We start from the raw sequence: 18,724 nt of genomic DNA, 5'->3' as shown, positions 1-18,724 counted from the left end.
TTTTTTTTTTTGGTTTTTCGAGACAGGGCTTCTCTGTGTAGCTTTGGAGTCTATCCTGGCACTCGCTCTAGAGACCAGGCTGGCCTCAAACTCACAGAGATCTGCCTGCTTCTGCCTCCTGAGTGCTGGGATTAAAGGTGTGTGCCACCAACGCCCAGCTATTTGATTTTTTTTTTAATTTGTCTGTTTTCTGAAAAGAGAGAGAAAGAAGTCAGATAGGTGGGAAGGATCTTGGAGGGGAGGGGAACCACAGTCAGAACACATTGTTTTAATTTTCAATTAAAAAAGATAGTACTCTAGGGGCCTAGAGAGATGGCTTAGTAGTTAAGATAGTACTCTAGTGTGACTAGTTGGGGCTACCAATTAAATTTGGCTTTCTCTTAAGGAGAATAATTAAAGGGAAGATAAACAGAGTGTCATTACCTTATGTTAAACTGGTATTATGTCTCTGTGCAGTAACTGTACATCCTGTACTTTGCAATGCCAGAACCTAGAATGTTAGTGTGACTGGGAAAGCTGGGCCCTTGGCCCTTCATGCTGCATGTGGTAGACTATGATGTCAAGAAGTTCACTGCCAACTTTTAAGAATCTAATTAAGATTCTGAACTGCCTGGAGTAGCATTGCCCATATTGTTTCATGTTCTGTCCTGGTGAAGACCGGATCTATATCTGAAAAGTACGTGTAGGGAGAGACCCTGATTACCTGTACTGCTGACCACGCCCATTTGGGCATGTTCACAGGTATGTAGAAGGGTGTAGAAAAGGGAGAGAGAGAGCCGGGCACACACTCTCTCGGGTTTCAGTCAGCTTTGGGAAGCATCTGAGACAGGACTTCTCCGAGTACCAAATCTGGTCACTGACTCCTTGTGTGAATATATATTTCCCAATAAATTAGCAGCTAATAACCTATCTCAGGTTCCATTTTTGTACCTCTTTAGTACTTACTATACCTCTACTTTATGGATTCTCAGATATTAGTACACTAACTGATCACAAAGCCCTTACAATAAATGCAGTTGAACTTGAGCTTGTGGTGCAAACCTTTCATTGTCAGCCACCGGGCCCTTTCTCCGGGTTCATTCAGCCAGGAACCTGCATCCATGCTTTACAGTACTTTACACATCAACAGCAGGCTTGGAAGTGGAAGCACTGGTATAGTAAAAGACAATTTCATCTCGAGACTGGAGAGGTAAAATAAAGATTAAATTGATAGCTGGCCAATAGAGCTCTTAAACCCACCTCCTGGAGTGCAGCAACCAGAGCAAGGCTGTAGATGTGACCTAATGAGAAATGAGGTCTCTTAAAAAGACAGTGTTGTCAGAGCAAATCCCTAAAGGGAAGCTAGCGGGAGAAAACATTGGTCACACCAAGTGTCTCTGAGTGGTAGTTCTGTCTTTGTTTTGGTTTGCTTCTTTATTTGTTTACTTTTTAAACTCCCTGTGTCCCAGGCTTTTCTAGACCTCATCCTGTACTCCAGACCGGGATCACTTAAGAGGATCTTCCAGTATTAGCCGTCCACATACTGGAATTATAGGCCGAAGATGCCATTCCCAGCTTGATGCCTTATTCTTAACTGTAATTTTTAAGTTCAAGAGACAGAGATGAAACAAACCCATAAGAGTTGCCTTCCAAGAGATATGTGTAACTAGAGTAAAGTAGGAACTCAGACTAAGGGAAAATTTAAGTTAAGGGACAGGAAATCACTGGGAAGCTGCATAGTAGTGCTAGACAATATTCTATAACACCGTATAATCAAACTGCTCACTCTCCAGCACAGTTTGCTCGCAGAGCCAACACTGAAAATATAGGGCCAGGTTCTCAACCTGTGTGTCTTGACTCAGTTGGGGGTTGAATGACCCTTTCACAGGGGCCATGTAAGACCATCAAACATTATCATCATAATAGTAGCAAAATTACAGTTTTGAAGTAGCAAGAAGATGATTTTATGGCTGCGGGTCACCACAACATGAGGAACTGTTTTAAAGGATCTTGGCATTAGAAAGGTTAGAACCACTGAGCTATGAGCTAAGCACTCAGAGAAAAGAAGTTTATTAAGGAGGTGTTGTGAAAGACAGCAACAGTGTGCTCACTAGAAATCTGGAAAGCCCCAAACAAACAAAACTCAACCCTTAAAAAATTTAATCTTTGTAACCTAATCCTCAGCATCTTTGTCTCATTCAAAACTTGGACTCCCTTGAAGCGATACAGCTTTTGAATGTGCCATAATTAAATACTTGGGGAGCGAGTGTAAGAAAAGCATTCCTCGTTATTTGCCAAAATTGTGAGATGCCCTGAAATGGAATTAAAAATTAGAAATACCAGCTTCTAGATGCATTGTGTTGCTTTAGCTTGATCCCATTTCTATGGATTCTTGGGCTTCTATTTTTAGTGAGGCATGATTTCAAGACAAGCCAGCATGCAGAGTGAGTCTATAAGTGAACTGTCTTTCAACAGTCCTTCAGCAGCTCGCGCTTATAAGATGGTAGCATATTCCCTACTATCAATCCCATGTTCTCTAGCCTTAGGACTTGGTCAACTTGTTGCTCTTCAGCCCCCATCCATAATCACCATGCAACTCGGCAGTCAGATCACCCGTCTGACCCCGTCCAGGCAGTTCTGGAACACTTACACCATGGAAATTGTTTCCTATTTTGTTCTCTGAGCCTGGAACCACATCAAAAGTTCCTTGGAGGTTATTCAGGTCGAGATGAGTTTTAGAAAAGGTATTTGCTTGTCACATATCTGCCTGACACATTTCCAGTTCAGTGAGCCTGCCCTTTCCATACTAGCTTTTGGAAAATTCAAAGTTATTTCAGATGTAGCTATTAATTGCCATAGCGAGCAAGACATTCATTCTGATAAATGTTTATGTGAAATCAATTTTGAGTGTTAAAATTGCCCATGCTTAATAGTTAAAGTTGCAATGCTCGTTTTGTGGTGTAACGTAAAATAGTTCTCCATTTGTTTGGAAAGTCTTAACAAAAGTCATAGGTCAAAACTAATCAAGTTGAAATGGGGCATTTCATATACTTACCTGACAGGGGAGATACCATGATCGAGAAAGTGGTTTTCCCAGGGCGAGTCTCTTCCATTGCACTCCGGATGTGCTGACCCCTGAGATTTCTCCAAATGTGGGAAATTTGAATGCATTAATTTGCAGCACTTGGGGGGGGACTGCATTCCTACTCTCTCCTGAATAAAAGACAGAAAATGTGGCATGTCTACACAACATAAAACAGCTCTGTGACCACAATTTATTTACATAAAAATAAAAGCAGACATACAGTTGCAAACTGAGAGATGCCTCAACATATTTTAAGCTAAGGTAAAAGTTACTTCTGGGCTACAAAGGACAAAACCCCTGTTCTCCCTGCACAGAATCAGCATCAGGTAAGTGATCACCTATGGAGTTTTTATATGCCCATCACATGGGTTTCCACTCCCAAATTATCCTTAGTATGGCAGTTAGCAGATTGGCATAGCAATTACTATTGAAAGACTAATTTTTACGTGAAAATAAAGTTGGAAGTCCATAGCTGTGACTACCATATTGTATCCTAGATCTTTGCTGTGATCAATCTTTATTGTAAGATGTGCTCAATGGAAGACTGTGTTATAGAAACTGATAGGCTATCATGGTTTATGAAGATTGGTTGTCCTTTACTTATTCTTAATTTAAAATATAATTCCCGACAGCAAACTTAGAAAGTAGGCAAAGGAAAAGGTAAAAGGACTCACTTTGTATTAAGGAGAGCAAAAAGTTTGTTATTTGCCAAGTCATATGTGTATATACCCATTGACTGTATTAATTTTAACCACATGTAATGGGTCCTTTCCTTGCTAGGAAGGCACACCTACTGTCCTCTGTTGCCCAGCGTAGAGTAGCGTTTGAATGCGTCACTTAGTATTAGTCCCTGGCAGAGGTGATCTGTGTGCCCGTTCATCTGGACCCTCTGTCCTGACTTCAAGTACTAATTCTTTCATTGATGTATTCTAACAGCTCACACACACTGTATATAGTCATTGCTCAGAGACAACTGAACATTTGTGTCACTGGCTGCTCTCTTTCAAAGCCACGCTACACTAGGCACAGGAGTTGGATTTTAGGAACCCCAAATGGCCCTCTGACTGTTGGAAGGATCCCAACTTGACTTGTTTCCACACGAGATCAGAAAAAAAAAACAAAAACAAAAACAAAAAAAAACAAAAAAGGAACTTTTGACTGTACAGGTATGAAACATCTTTTTTGGCAGAACATATCCATTCTTTAAATACTCGCCTAAATTACCTTTTCTCCGCTTTCTAGACTGGAGCTGAAATAAGTTGATGCTTTGACATCTGGAGACAGGTAGCTGTTTGAAGGCTGGATGCTGATCATTACAAAGAAGTTCAAAGAAATAATGGGCATGGAAAGAGATTCTCAGGCCTACCATAAATTAGCACCCGGCTCCTTAATGTACTTGGGGACTATTCATTACATGGAAACAACATGATGCCTGACCTTGTAGATCTGGTCCCAGACAATGTCTTTGAAGTCACTTCATTCTTGTTCCTACTTCAAGTATCTTAGACATGTGTCTTTATATAGTCCTCTGGAGGGTAGGGACCATATCTGAATTCCTCCATGTGTTTTCTAGCGCAGAGAACTCTTAATATTGAAAAGGGGAGGGAGGACTCATTAAGAATTTATATATGAAATACTACCTTATTTTGTTTCTCTTTTGATTTTTCATTACAAAACGATTACATGGATTCTTGTTCACTTTAAGAGTTTTTAAATAAGTATGAACAATAAAACTAACCACCACCACCCCCTGTACATTGTAGACATTTGCAATGTGGTACATAGCTCTTTTGGTTTGTTGGTTGGTTGGTTGGTTTTTTGGTTTTGCTTTTTGTTTTGTTTTGTTTTTGACAGGGTTTCTCTGTATAGTTCTGGCTGTCCTGGAACTCCATTTGTGAAGCAGGATGGTCTCAAACTCAGAAATCTACCTACCTCTGCCTCCTGAGTGCTGGGATTAAAGGTGTGCTACACCATCCCTGGTCCATAGCTCCATTTTAAACTTACATTCTTGGTTTCCATCCTATTTTTTAAATGTGTTGGGCTTTCAACACTTATGGTTACTAGACTTACATAACACTGGGCACAATTTAGAATTTATTTCTACATAAATTTTTTGGTAACAATGAGAATGTATGAAATGCTTTTTAATCTGCAGAACAAGCATTGTTCTTTCCATCTCACTATTGAATATTGCATACATTTAGTTACATTTTCAAATATTTATAACTCAGTGACCCTCATCACACTTTTCTTTGTTTATTTAATGCATATGTGAGTGTAAGCATGTGCACATGTGTGTCAATCAGAGAAAACACACAGAAGTCAGTTGTCTCCTTCCATTATGTGGGTCCTGGGGAATTGAACTCAGATTGCTGGGTTTGATGGCAAGCTCCTTTACCCACCAAGCTATCTTGCAGGTCCCTTTAACCCAAATTTTACAATTAAGTTCCAGAAAGAATAACATTGAAGGTTGTTCCCCACAAAGAAATCTATCTCCACCCACAGATAAACACTGAGCCGAACTCCTGGAATTCAGTTGCAGAGAGGGAACAGTGATGAGCAAAGGGGTCAAGACCAGGTTGGAGAAACCCACAGAAACAACTGACCTGAACAAGGGGGAGCTAATGGACCCCAGACTGATATTTGGGAAACTAGCATAGGACTGACCCAGACCCCATGGTTTCAGTTAGGAGGCCTGAGCAATCTATGGGGCCTCAGTATTTATCCCTAGTATATGAATGGACTTTGGGAGCTCATTCTTCATAGAGAGATACTCTTCAACCTAGACACACTGGGGAAGGCCTAGGCCCTGGTCCAAATGATATGACAGACTTTGAAGATCCCCGTGGAAGGCCTCACCTTCCCTAGGGAGCCTAAAGGAGATGGGATAGGGGGTTGGTGGGGGCCAGGGGAGGGAGAGGGAACTGGGATTGACATGTAAAACAAGCGTGTTCTTAATTTAAATAAAGAAAGGAAGGAAAAAAGAAATCTTTCTTAATGTAGGCATTAAGTATAATAAAACAATGTAAAATATACTTGGCAGTTTAACAAACATTGAGCCTGTGATTAATGCCAGATTCTGTCCCAAACACTCTGCATCCAGACTTTTGACCTCTAAAACTAGGCAAATGAGACCCACTATGTGTTCTGTTCAGTATGTTTCCCCGAAGAATCTAATCTGCCTCCACCTGCTAACGATGCATCTCAACTTCTGGAAGTATGACAGTATGACTTTAGGCATACTTGGGACAAGCCACTCCAAGGAGATCAGTGATTACTGGGTTTTTCCAGCACAGGCTACCGCTTCCCCGGACACTGGTCTTGCTCACTCATTTCTGTTGCTCTGCCAGGCCCACAGATGTGTGTTTTCGGGCACATATCTGTACTGTTCTCTGCAGACTCATTTTGTCCTCTCTGTACTGACAGCCACTGGGCTTTCAAAGCTTAGGCTCCAACAAATCAAAGCCTAGGCTCCAACAAATTGGGCCATTTGGTGAAATAAGGCTTTTTCTTCAATGTTCGCTTATAGTTTATTTGCAGAGCATGGAACTCAGCCAGACAACTTTATCCTTTATCCACGAGCAGCTATAAGCTATATCTGTGGTCAAGTAAAAAGCACAGTTTATGGTCCCCCCCCCCCCGCAAGGCTTCTTATCCCTGATAACTGATGCAGCCTGACCAGAATATCTACCTATCTGTACATTACACAAGCTATGTGTACCAGACGCCCTCTGCACAAACCTGGAGCTCACTATAAAAACACACTGTTATTCAATCCATATTTTCCTCCAGCTCCTAGTAGACTCCGATTCAAGATGAATGTCTTATCAAATCTGATGTGTAAATATCCTGTTGACAATCAGTATGAGGACAGGATTAGAACTGTTTTCTAGATGTTGGGTTATAAAGGCATTGGGGGAAGATATCCCTGGCTGGCATGTATCTGTGAGGAACAGAAGGAAAACTGGGCAGAAGAGTGGTGCTTCTGAAGGACAATGAGGTCTTCAGAGAACACAGCTCTACCTGGGACTTAGACTGTGAACCTTGACTGTGGTTATGGCTCAATGGCTCTAAGTACTTAGCATGTACCAGACCCTGGGTTCAATTATAAGAACAGATGCACAGACTAGTGGGCGCACACACAAACATGCACATACACCACACATACACACACTCATGCACAGGCATGCACCCCACATTACAAATAATAAGGCTATGGATCCCAGACATTGCTGTTGTTCTGTTCCCCCCCACACAATCCCCTCCCCTCTACACACACACACACACACACACACACACACACACACACACACACAGTGGAGAGGTCTGTGTGGGAAGAAGAAAGAAGCAAAGCTCCTTAACTAAGAAGGTTTTCATTTTGGCAAGGATGAATCAAGCCATGATGAATTTTGAGGGTTGACAGTTCATATTTACAGAAAAATAGTTCACAGAAAAAGCCCACTCCACAACCACCAACCACCAGTTCTCAAGTGATCATGGTTAAATTCCTGCTTGTTTGTTTGTTTGTTTGTTTGTTTGTTTGTTGAGGCAGGGCTTCTCTATATAGCTTTGACTGTCCTGGAACTCACTCTGTAGACCAGGCTGGCTTCAAACTCATAGAGATCTGCCTGCCTCATCCTCCCAAGTACTGGAATTAAAGGTGTGAGCCACCACCGCGTGGCCCTATATTGATTTATAACTTGTATTTTAGAATTTGACATGCATCCCCCAATTGCACAATGCACTTTAATCAGCTGTAAAGCCCTGTTGTGGCTTATCTCTTCGATAGTTCACAAATCATTGTGCCTAATTAAACTTGTGCATTCTTCGTTTGCAGCTGGTAGATCATTTGGTGAACTTAATTATTTGGTATTGCAAGAGATGTTTTTAATATTTTTCTTAATTATCGATAGACTATATGATCATTTTCAGTAGACTTATTTGGGCTTTCAGAGTAAACGCTTATGTATTTCCACATAATGCTATGGTAATTTCCTATAATGAAATATTTCATAACGTTGAAGTGTTTTTTCTGTCCTGAAGTAAATTGTATTGCTAGTTGTGTGACATACACTACTACAGGGTATTTTAATGGATTTAACTCACAGTAGCAGTTTTGAAGGAATTTACTTTGTTTGGTAAATCAAAACCGAAATAATTCTCTTTATTTGTTTGCATTCAAGATTCAGTATCAAATCATAGCAACACTAGAAAAAAGAGTTTGGAAACAATCTTTTATTATTCCCTAAAAAGACTTTTCAAAATCAAGGCAAAATGAACCAAGTGTGGTTGCACCAATCACCAACAGGTGCATTCAGGAGTCCATTTCAAATGACGTCTGACAGGAACATTGGTGATTTGAGAGTATTAATTAGCCTAGCCTTCTACAACTGCTGGGAGAACCCATCATCTCATCTTTCTTTCTCCAAGATTAACTTCAGCTCTCTAAAATCAGAAGTAAACTATCAAGTTTCCTATTGAGACAAGGCAAAACCCTGACACTTCTTTTAGGTGAAATCTATTTCTCTCAGAGATACTGAAGTACATATTTTTGGATATCCTATCTATATATCTACTTAAGAGTAGCAAACACATCAGCCCCCAAGTACTAAAATAATGTTTAAAGTACTACAGCCTTGTGTGTTATTATAACTTGTTTTCATTTTGCATGTAATTAGCACATAGACCCATTATGGCAATTTCAGAAGCCAAACTCAAGACAAAATCACATTTAAAAATTGTCTTTATTTTGGCTGCAGAACACTGCAGTGATATTATTTCAAGGTTCCATGTCACATTTATGCTTAGGTGTTTCCTTATATAATCACACAAAGATGGTAATATGTAGGGACAGAGCACTGAGTGGCTGAGGTAGGAAAAGAGATAGGAAGAAAGCATTTGATTGTAAACTCTTTAGAATATCATCTATTTGGAATAATGTTTGAAATATAGGCATATGCACATACAAAATATATAAAGCTTCAAGAATAGGCTATTTTTGCAGGTTCCATGATTTACTAACTGTCCAAAGAAATGAAACTTCTAACTATAACACATGGGTAAGGAGTGGGAAAGTCCTTTTATTGTCTCTGAAAATAATGTGGGTTGCCATTTTGTTCCATGACAGACTTAAAGTACCATGTTTGAATCAATGACATGGAAATTCACAAAAGTATCTGCTCTACTGTAGAGAGATAATGTCAAACCATATGCTACTGCATCCGGTCCAAATACTCACATGCTTGCACACCACACACACACACACACACACACACACACACACACACACATGCGCGGCCGGTGTGGGAGAGGCATCTTATGGAACAGTTCCTCAGCTGCACTGGAAACAGAAGACTAAAAATGACAAGACTTCTTTCTAACTTCAGCTGTGATCTTTTGTGAGACACAGGTTACACTGGTTCTTGTTTATGTAAATCATCTCTGTGCCCTTTAGACAACATCCGTGTGGCAGCAATGTAGTGCAAGCATAACAGTCCGTTATATCAGTCTGTGTGGAGTTCAAATATCTGTGGTTTCTCACCCCTGATTTCTTGATCTTCATTTGCAGGTAGTGAAATCAAAGTTATCCAGAGAGCACCATGTTATCAAGATGAAAAGATCCAAGAACCATATTGTGGGGAAATACTTCAGCAGTCAAAACAAACTACAACGGCAAAATTCTGTCCCAAATGTTCATTCACCATATCATGTCAGAGGTCCAATAAACCAGGTTTGTTCTGAAATCCTGCTCAGCAGGATGTGTGCGAGTCAGAGGTCTGCACGGGCTCCCTGAAGGAGATCTCAGCCATTCACCTGGACAATGGCCTGAGAACCAAATGTGCCTCACACATACTTGGCAATGATTGCACACTCAGCAGGGCAAGCACGCACACCAAAGCATACAGCTTTCAAAGGAGTAACGACACATTTTTCTTATGACTGAATGCATCCAAAAGTGACCTTGAGCATCCATTGATGGTTTCAGACCGAAGGACAGTACTATAAGGAGATCACTTGAAATGTGATCACAAACTAGGACCACGTGGACCAGGTATTGTAGTGCAATATGATAAACAAAAATTTAGAAATGTAACAATATGGGGATATGATTGATAATGCTGTCCCTGTGCTATCCTCTTCATCGGCCCACTAACATGGTGAAGAAACAATTACATTCCACTTGGAGGGATAACAGTTAATCCTTTACCAGGAGAAAACAGGGTATTTTTTGTGGTTTGAGCTTTGTGGATCTAATGCTTATGAAAAACATTTCTTCTTGTACTTTTAAAAGTTTGTAATGGAAGGAAAAGACCAGGAGTGATGCTCTACCAGGGAATTCAAAGAGATTCTCTGCTAGCAACAACAATATTGTATTTGACTTTGTGTTCCTGTGAGTTACACACACACACCAACTGTAAATTTAGATGGGGAGCACAGTCTAAATTGGTGATATGCATAATTTTAAAGTGTGAAAAAATAAAGTTCCCCATTTGTTACTTTGTTATGTTCGTGGATGTCATTCCTAAAGAAGCTTCACTTGCTCCATAGATGAATCTGATGTAAGCCGACAATTACATTTTTGCAAAGGATTGCAGGTTCTCAAATGTGTAAACATAAAGAATTCTCTATGTACCCACAAGTAGTATTATGTGACTAGTGTGTGTATTTTTATTTGAACAAATGTGTTTAATTCAAATTAGAGTAAGCATACAAGTATTTTTTTTCATAAAATTATGACATAAGTGACACTTCTGTCTTATTAGGTACAAAATGGTAAGTTGCAGTATTACACAAGTCCCTTGTTATGGGATAACATCTCACTGCTATGGTGGGTTTTAAAGGATAATTTGGGGGTGAGGAGAAGAAGCTGAGAAGGCCTAACTCAGTATGTAACTAAGATTACTAAATGTACAAATACCTCAAATTCATTGCCTTAAAAAGTGAAACTATTTTGTTCTATTGACCCATCAGTTATTTAGAATGAATATCCACCTTCAAATCTCTATTTTTATATATATTTTTGTAAGGACATAAACATGAACTTTTATTTAACTGTATTAAATTATGTTTAAGTATGAATATCACTTGATATAAACAACATGCATTTTTGAATAGATTTTTTGAACAATAGTACCAAATTAACTTAAAAATGAAATATTTTCCATACATGCATCTATATACAAACACTGTTTTTAGATTTTCAGTTATTTTTGATGATATGAAATGTTAGCAATTGATACAGCTGCTCCATCAAATTTTAAGGCATTGCATATTCCACAGCAGCATTACATTTAATGCTAGATTTCTGTAACTCACTATCAGTGTCACTGTAAAAATCCTCTGACTTGAGTTCATCTGGTATTGTCCTTTTCACCACTGAAATGCTACTAGATGTGAGAAACAATTTTAATGTATTTTCAATAAATGTCTAACTGGTAATCATGTGTTCAGGGAGTATCTTTTAACTTTCCTCTTTTAAAGTGTTTTAGATTTATTTATTTTACTTTGCATATATGAAAGTTCTGCCTGCATGTATGTATTGTATGTGTACCACATGCGTTCCTGGTGCTCAGCATTGGAGTCTCTGGAACTGGAGTTACAGAGGGTTCTGAGCCACTGTGCAAATGCTGGGAATCCAATCACAGACCTCTGCAAGAACAAGAGCCCGTAGCCACTGAGCCATCTCTCCCTCCCCTTAGCTTCTCATCTACTAGAGTTATACAACCACACAAAGAGTGCCTACTGGGAAGGTGTATTGTTGAGTGGATTCTCATGCTGGAGTGTGTGACAAGCAGGATTAACCACATACTTCCTTCAGCTCTGACACAATCTCAGCAATGGATGGGATGAACGCTGCCGTGACCAAAGCTTTTGAATGTAGTTTAATAGTAAGAATTTCTTGTTTTTTAAGTTTTGTAAGGGAAGGCACTGAAATTCTAGTGAGTGTTTGAGTCTTTTCTTACCTGAAGAAACTGTATTCTGCACTGGGTAATTAGATGTGAATATGTGCCATCATAAACATATTTTTCCATTTTAGAACATTTTAATTTGAGGAGAGAAAATAGGAGTAGGCCTTTAAAAACATTTTAAGTGTGAAAGTTGCAGGAAGTGTATTGTTTTGAGTAAGAATTGATCAGCATCCAATCTAAACTAAACTTAAAACAAAACATTTATCATATTAAAAGTCAAGAATAGCTGCACAAACATTTCCAAGCAGCTCTATTGACACTGGGTGGGAGTTCCTGGGTGTGCCTGTGTGTGTAAGGGAGCATGTACATGTGGATTGGGTGTGTGGGGGTGGGTGTGTGGGTGCATGTGTATTGTGTATGTGTGTGTGAGAGTTTGTATATGTATGTAAGTGTGTGTATCATGTGTGAGCATGAGAGATGGAGTGTGTGTGTGTGTGTGTGTGTGTGTGTGTGTGTGTGTGTGTGTGTGTGTGTGTGTTAAAGGTGCAGTGTACTGTTCACCTGTAAACAAGCAGGACTTTATAGAGATGCCATGACACTCACCCTTTCTTGCTGGGCTGGTTTACATTGGAGTCACTGGACCTTTTTTAGACTAGTTTCCTTTATGCCCTTAAGTCTTCCCTACAGAGGACTGAGTTTCATTCACTTTAAAGCATTGGGGGAACTTACTGGAAACAATTCTAATGGAAATAAGGAAGAAAATAAAGCCCAATGGTATCCTACATCTTTAGTTTGTCCCTTTAGTTCCATTTCACTGAAAAATTCCAAATAAATATTTTTCAAAATGGGTCCAAAATTACAATATCCAGTAAGAGTTCTCTTCTCAGATCTAAGGCTTTGTCATGAAAGGAGAGAAGAGGCATCTAGTGTTATAAAAGCTTGATCCAAGAGCACACTAAGCATTGCCCTTCATTTAAGCAAGTGCTGAAACAAAATAAAAGAAAATCACCAGCATCGATGCTAGTATTGTTGAACTTAAACTACGCAATTGGAACAGTAACTTCAAACTTGTGCATCCCAGCACCAAACAGCAGCACCCTGCTCATACAGCTTTGACTGGGTCAAGGAATAACTGCCCTGTAAATGGTATTTTGACTTTTGTTGTTGCTTTTTGGCTGCCTTGCTTGTTTTTGAGAAATAGGCTACCTATGTAGCCAAACCTTGGCCTGGAACTCAAGATCCTCCTAATGAATGCTGGGATTCATGAATCATCGTGCCTGCCTTTATTTTTTATATGCATTTAAATTTCAAATGTTTTTTATTACTCTTGGAAGTGAAGGCATTTTTGATAGATCATATCAGCCTAAGGAGTTGATACAGAAGTTATCAGGACCTCCTCTCCCTGCCCTGAAAATCTGCTAAAAACAACAGGATCATGAGCAGGTCTGCAAAGTAGACTGCATTGGGCAATGCTTCCAGGGCTTCATATGGTCTGAGAGCCTTTTATCATGTTTTTATTGCTGCAGTAACTGCTATTACCAACCTCCATATTCTTCTCATGATATATATGGACAGCCAGACTCATTTTCCCCTCAAGAATACAAACTATGTTCCTAACACCACAATCTATCTACTTCTTTTCTTTATGTTCAGTGAAATTTAAAGAATTTGCTTTGTGGATGGCAGATCACTGAGCCTTGGCACACTCAAAAATACACAACCAGTTTGTTCACTTTTATGTTTTATCAAGGGTAATTTGCCAGTCTACCTACAATGTAAGTCAACATAATTCCTTAACTCTAACAAAAAGAACATAGCTTACATTTAGAGAAAGCACACGATTCACACATATTTACTTCAGTTACAGTTCCACTTTCTTTTTGTAATGAAATCTATGGGTTGAAATCTTATAAAAATTCATGTAAGCTTGAGTATGACATCAAGGTCAATATTTTAATTTCCCTTAAAGTCTCTCATTCCTATTGGGTCCATATTTGCATGTTTTAAAAATTAAAACATTAATTGGTCTTAGAAAGTAAATTTTGTTTGTTGAGGCAGGGCTTCCTTCTGCAGCCTAGGCTGGTCTTGAACTCTTAAACTTCCAGTGTGCAGTGGTTATAAGGCTATGACACTATTTAATGACACTTGGTGCCATTAAAAAAAATTAGAATCTTCAAATGAAATGAGTGCACAAACCTTTCAGTGTAGGTGTAAGGGTACAAGTCTCCTTCTAAATATGAAAGATTATTTGGTTTCCAGCCCATTTTTACCTTAATAACTACAGATCTGGGCACATAACCCATGTGACTTTTGCTTGTAGGTATGTGAATATGAGTAGATGGTGCATGATGCCAATACTAAATCAAGAGAAGCCCAGATTAGTTCCTAAGGGCCACCACAATCAACAAAGGGTTGAAAGAAAGGGAATTAGAAGCATTTGCTAGGGCCTCAGCAGATCCTGGGAAGGACACAGGTCACAACACTTCCAAGATACCTTGATGAAAGTTAGACACCTTTTCAAACCTTTCCTTGATGTGTAAGTCATTCTGCAAGGTCTAATAACCCCTAAAATGAAAGCATAAATCATCATTTTATGTGCTTATTGAGTCAAACTTGGCAACCTAAATCAACCAAATAGCAGGTAAATGTGCTTTTAATTGTATATTATTTAATAAGAAAAGTAGAAAATGCACTGTAATTGCTCATATGGTGTTTGTCTGGAGACGCTTAAATGACAGCTCATTTTCCATTACACTAGATCCTCCAACCCCCAGTCATGGGGTCATTTCTCTCCCAGGGCAATTCCTATCCCTGTTCATCCCTGGCTTTGTCGTTGAGATGGAAGTTATACAACATTTCTCTGTGTGCATCTGCTATGTAATACAAGGTTCTTCTTAAAGCTTATATTTTACATTCTATGCCTCGCCTTAATTACATGTAACATGGAGTTTATGTTTGATGGGCTCTCCAGCTTTAAGGTATCATAAAGAGAATTTATGAGCCTTTGTTGAAAACCACTGTCCATGTAATTGGCAGAACATGAGATTATCTGCGACTACTTCTTATAACATAAAAATTTCTCCGCATTAAGAATAGTATGAGTGGAACGGAAACAGTACCTGTGTAGTCTGAAATGAGTTTAGTCATCAGATGGCACCTAGTTGGAGCGTCTGCTTTCCACTACGTGTGCGTGCCCACTGGGGAAATCCAGTTCACACACGCCTCACACAAATACTTGTTTCAATGTTCACATTTGCTATGCAAAAGCAGTGGCATGTGTTTAAAAGGGTGTGGATCCAACCAACAGCACAAGCCACTCATGCCAAGAATAGGATCTTTTCAGTAGGATGGAGTATCCAGGGCCATATCATTGGTAAGCACCCAGAGCTTAGTCTTGGCCACCTACCTTATGAATAAATTGATACCTTCTATGAATTATTTATAGACTATGAGATGAAGCTGATACAGACATTGCCTCTCAGGTTCCAACTTCCCCAGAAGAATAGGCAATCTCCAGTGAGCAATTGGCTTATGTTGTGTTTTTCTGTTTCCTGGGATCATCATAATAAGTCTTTGAAGTATTGTCCTCCTTGAAGTCAACTTATCTTCCAATGCAAGCATCTTTGGGCAGATATCCCAGTAAACTGTTACAAAATGCAATGAAAATAAATGTCTTACCTCTACCATGGACTCATTATGCTGCTTGTGCAGATAGAAAACCTAAACTCTTGGGGCAAGACCAGGCCTTCCCTGGTTTGTATCAGGGTATATGTCAAACAAAATTTTTTTAATTAATTATGTGTTATTTTAAATGGAAATATCCATACTGTATATTGTGATGTATACATAAAACATATATTCATGTGGCCATGTACATTCACAGAGCAATAGATAAATTGGTATTTTTATTTTTCTTATACCAGTGAATTTTATTATCATTGAATTGTTCTTAGCATAGTCCTCGTAGTTTTGGTTTATAGCAATATGTAAAACTTTTAGTATAACAGACTCTATATCTCTGGATGCTTTCTGCCAGGTGCTCGTCTGGGCATGTGGGGAATGTGATTCTACATCTATGCCAAGCAGTGGCAGAGCCTGGCAGGATCAGCACATCCCCCAGACATGGGGAGGAGTCTGCCACATGCTCTACTGAGAAGTGACAAGTGACTGAACAGCCGCAAATCACCAGGAGAGGAAGACAGTGAGAAACACTAGATTTCAGAGCCACGGAGCATTCACCTTTGAAACTAGATAGAGCCTGAGAAAGGAACTAGAGCAGGTCAGCTTAGTGACCTGCTGGAAATAAGTGGATCGACAGGGATATTGTAGAAAAGACCCAGTAGTAATCACTGTGGTGCATGCCACCTCTGCCCTCATGTCTACCTCTCAGCTTCCCCCTGTGCCTCTGACTTCATGGGGTTTCCCTCTGCCAAGTGCTGAGATAGGTGGGTGAGGACTAAGGTGGTGACAGCAATCTAACTGTGTCCCCTGAGTGGGGCCTGATAGTATCATTGGGTGGAAGGCACTTGGCCAGATCCCAACTATGCAGTTTATTGTGTTAAAATGCAACCCACTGCAAACTAAGGTTTTTATTTGGCCTCCACCTCCATTCCCCTTTTTTGTAACTCTCTTCCTCCCCCCTCTCTCTGCCCATTTTACTATCCCAGTTCCATTCCACCTATAATAACCTTGGTATATTCTGCCCAATAAACAGAGTTTCTCAAGGCTCAGGGTTCACACACACACACACACACACACACACACACACACACACACACACACACACACACACACACACACACATCTCTACAGTGAACAATATTTTCGGTTTTTTTGTATTTTTATTTATTTATTCATTCATGTTTGTTTATTTTTGTTGTTTTGGTTTTTGGAGACAGGGTTTGTCTGTGTTCTGCTTTGGCTGTTGTGTGTAACTCACTCTGTAGAACAGGCTGGCCTCAAACTCAGAGAACCGTCTGTCTCTGCCCCCAAAGTGCTGGGATTAAAGGCACGCATCACTGCCATCCGGATGTGAACAATGTTTGAAACAGGGCAGAGGCTCCACTAATATTATCTTGTGCTCTTTTCTCTGTCCCCTCTAGGGATCTCTCTTTGAGTCCCTAAATACTGAGCTAAATGCCCTTTCTTTGTCCCCACTTTGTGTTTAGGAAAGTCCTCCCTGATCACCCTTGAGCCAGTCCCAATCTCATCTGTGTTTAAGCATGTACTCCTAGAATGTAAGCTGCTAAAGACAAGGACAAAGGGAGTTTCAGTTTTGTAGCATTTTCTGTTAGTTATTTGCTAATTCTTTGTTTATGATTTTAAGTATCAAGATACAGCTTTCTTACCATAAAGTTTACTTATTTATTTTTACTTATTTATTTATTTATTTATTTATTTATTTATTTATTTATTTATTTTGGTTTTTCAAGACAGGATTTCTCGGCATTGCTTTGGAGGTTATCATGGAACTCAGTCTTTCGACCAGGCTGGCCTCAGACTCACAGAGACACGCCTGCCTCTGCTACCAGAGTGCCAGCAAAGTTTACTTTTAAAGAATAATTTTAATCTCAGTTGTGTTTATGTCTATGTATGTGTGTGAACATGAGTGTGTGTGGATGCCCCTGGAGCTGGAGTTACAGGGACTTGTGAGCTGCCCAACATGAGTGTTGGAAACCAAACTCAGGTCCTCAGCATGAGCAGGATATACTCTTAACTGCTCAGCCATCTCTCCCAAGTTTACTCTTTTTAAAGTATACAATTCAGGAGTTTTAAGCACATTTATACTCTGCAGTTAGCTTACTCACTATTGGAATATTCTTTCACCCCTAAAGGAAACCTGGCAGTCACGCTTTCCACACCCTCTTCTACATGCCCACACAGGCAGCACTGACCTGCTCTCTCTATGGATTTGTCTAGCCTGGATGTAAACATGAATAGAGTCCTATAATGTGTGATCTTCTTTTCCCCACTCTTGTCATGTTTTGACTTTTATATACTGTTTAGAAATTACTTAATGTAGGAAGGACAACTAATTTTTATAAAAATGAATGACACTAACAAACACTAGCATTTCCTGGGGTTAGACATTGCTCTCCAAATAGAAAGGGCTTTGAAAAATGCATTGTTGGGGAAATAATGCCACCACTTTTTTGAAACCCTCATAAGTAAATAAGAATTTTTTGTTCCCGTTGTATTCTGAGAGTAGTTTGGGAAGATGTATGCTTCAGCTAGAAGCTGACTGTGTAGACCCAGTGGGAATGCTGAGGCTTGTAACTTATACAGGCCTGAAGTGTCCCATGCCTTCTCCTTTCCCTCCCCCTGCTCACTGATTGTCCTAGCAGAAGTGGATGCTGTCTCTACTCTGCCCCTATCAAAACTTGAAAGATTTGAATGAAACCATGCCCAGGTCTGAATAAATAACCGGGTGGTATGTTTAAAGGCCAAGCCAAGGAACTGAAGTTTTTTTAAAGGGTGAAGTAATCTTATTTTGGTTGTGGAATGGCAGGTTATCAGCTAGCTAGAAATTAGGACTGCTAGAAGAAGCAGAGGGTGTCATATCACTTACCTCCAAGATTCCACTCTACATCAAGATGCCAGGAGATGGGAGAGAAGCCGGATTGATGGCCCCATTCAAATCTGTCGCTAAGCGGAGTTTAAATCATGTGGGAAGGTGGCCATGCTGTCCCTGACCCTCTGGCATTCGGGGCATGACTGCTGATCTAAAGAAGTACCTCTCCTAGCTTGTTTT

General features: G+C 39.7%; 1 protein-coding gene and 1 non-coding gene across 3 annotated transcripts in view; both read left to right on the top strand.

Moving 5' to 3' along the window:
* The window catches only part of Cped1 (cadherin like and PC-esterase domain containing 1), a 266,707-nt gene extending 255,204 nt beyond the window's left edge, over positions 1-11,503 (top strand). Inside the window, exon 22 of one of the 2 annotated variants that reach the window (XM_027389966.2) lies at positions 9,633-11,503. In XM_027389966.2, coding sequence (XP_027245767.1) covers positions 9,633-9,857 — 225 coding nt within the window. In that variant the 3' untranslated portion in view covers positions 9,858-11,503. Of the gene's footprint in view, positions 1-4,306; positions 4,777-9,632 lie in introns of those variants that run through there. The other variant, XM_027389967.2, reaches the window with a different exon arrangement.
* Positions 3,027-3,195, top strand: LOC113832642. The gene has a single exon (XR_003480068.1). It is a non-coding gene; the product is annotated as a U1 spliceosomal RNA (small nuclear RNA).
* Positions 11,504-18,724: the final 7,221 nt, after the last annotated feature.

The sequence above is a fragment of the Cricetulus griseus genome, assembly GCF_003668045.3.
Source record: "Cricetulus griseus strain 17A/GY chromosome 1 unlocalized genomic scaffold, alternate assembly CriGri-PICRH-1.0 chr1_0, whole genome shotgun sequence".
Taxonomy (NCBI): domain Eukaryota; kingdom Metazoa; phylum Chordata; class Mammalia; order Rodentia; family Cricetidae; genus Cricetulus; species Cricetulus griseus.
This window is presented reverse-complemented; position numbering and strand designations above follow the sequence as displayed.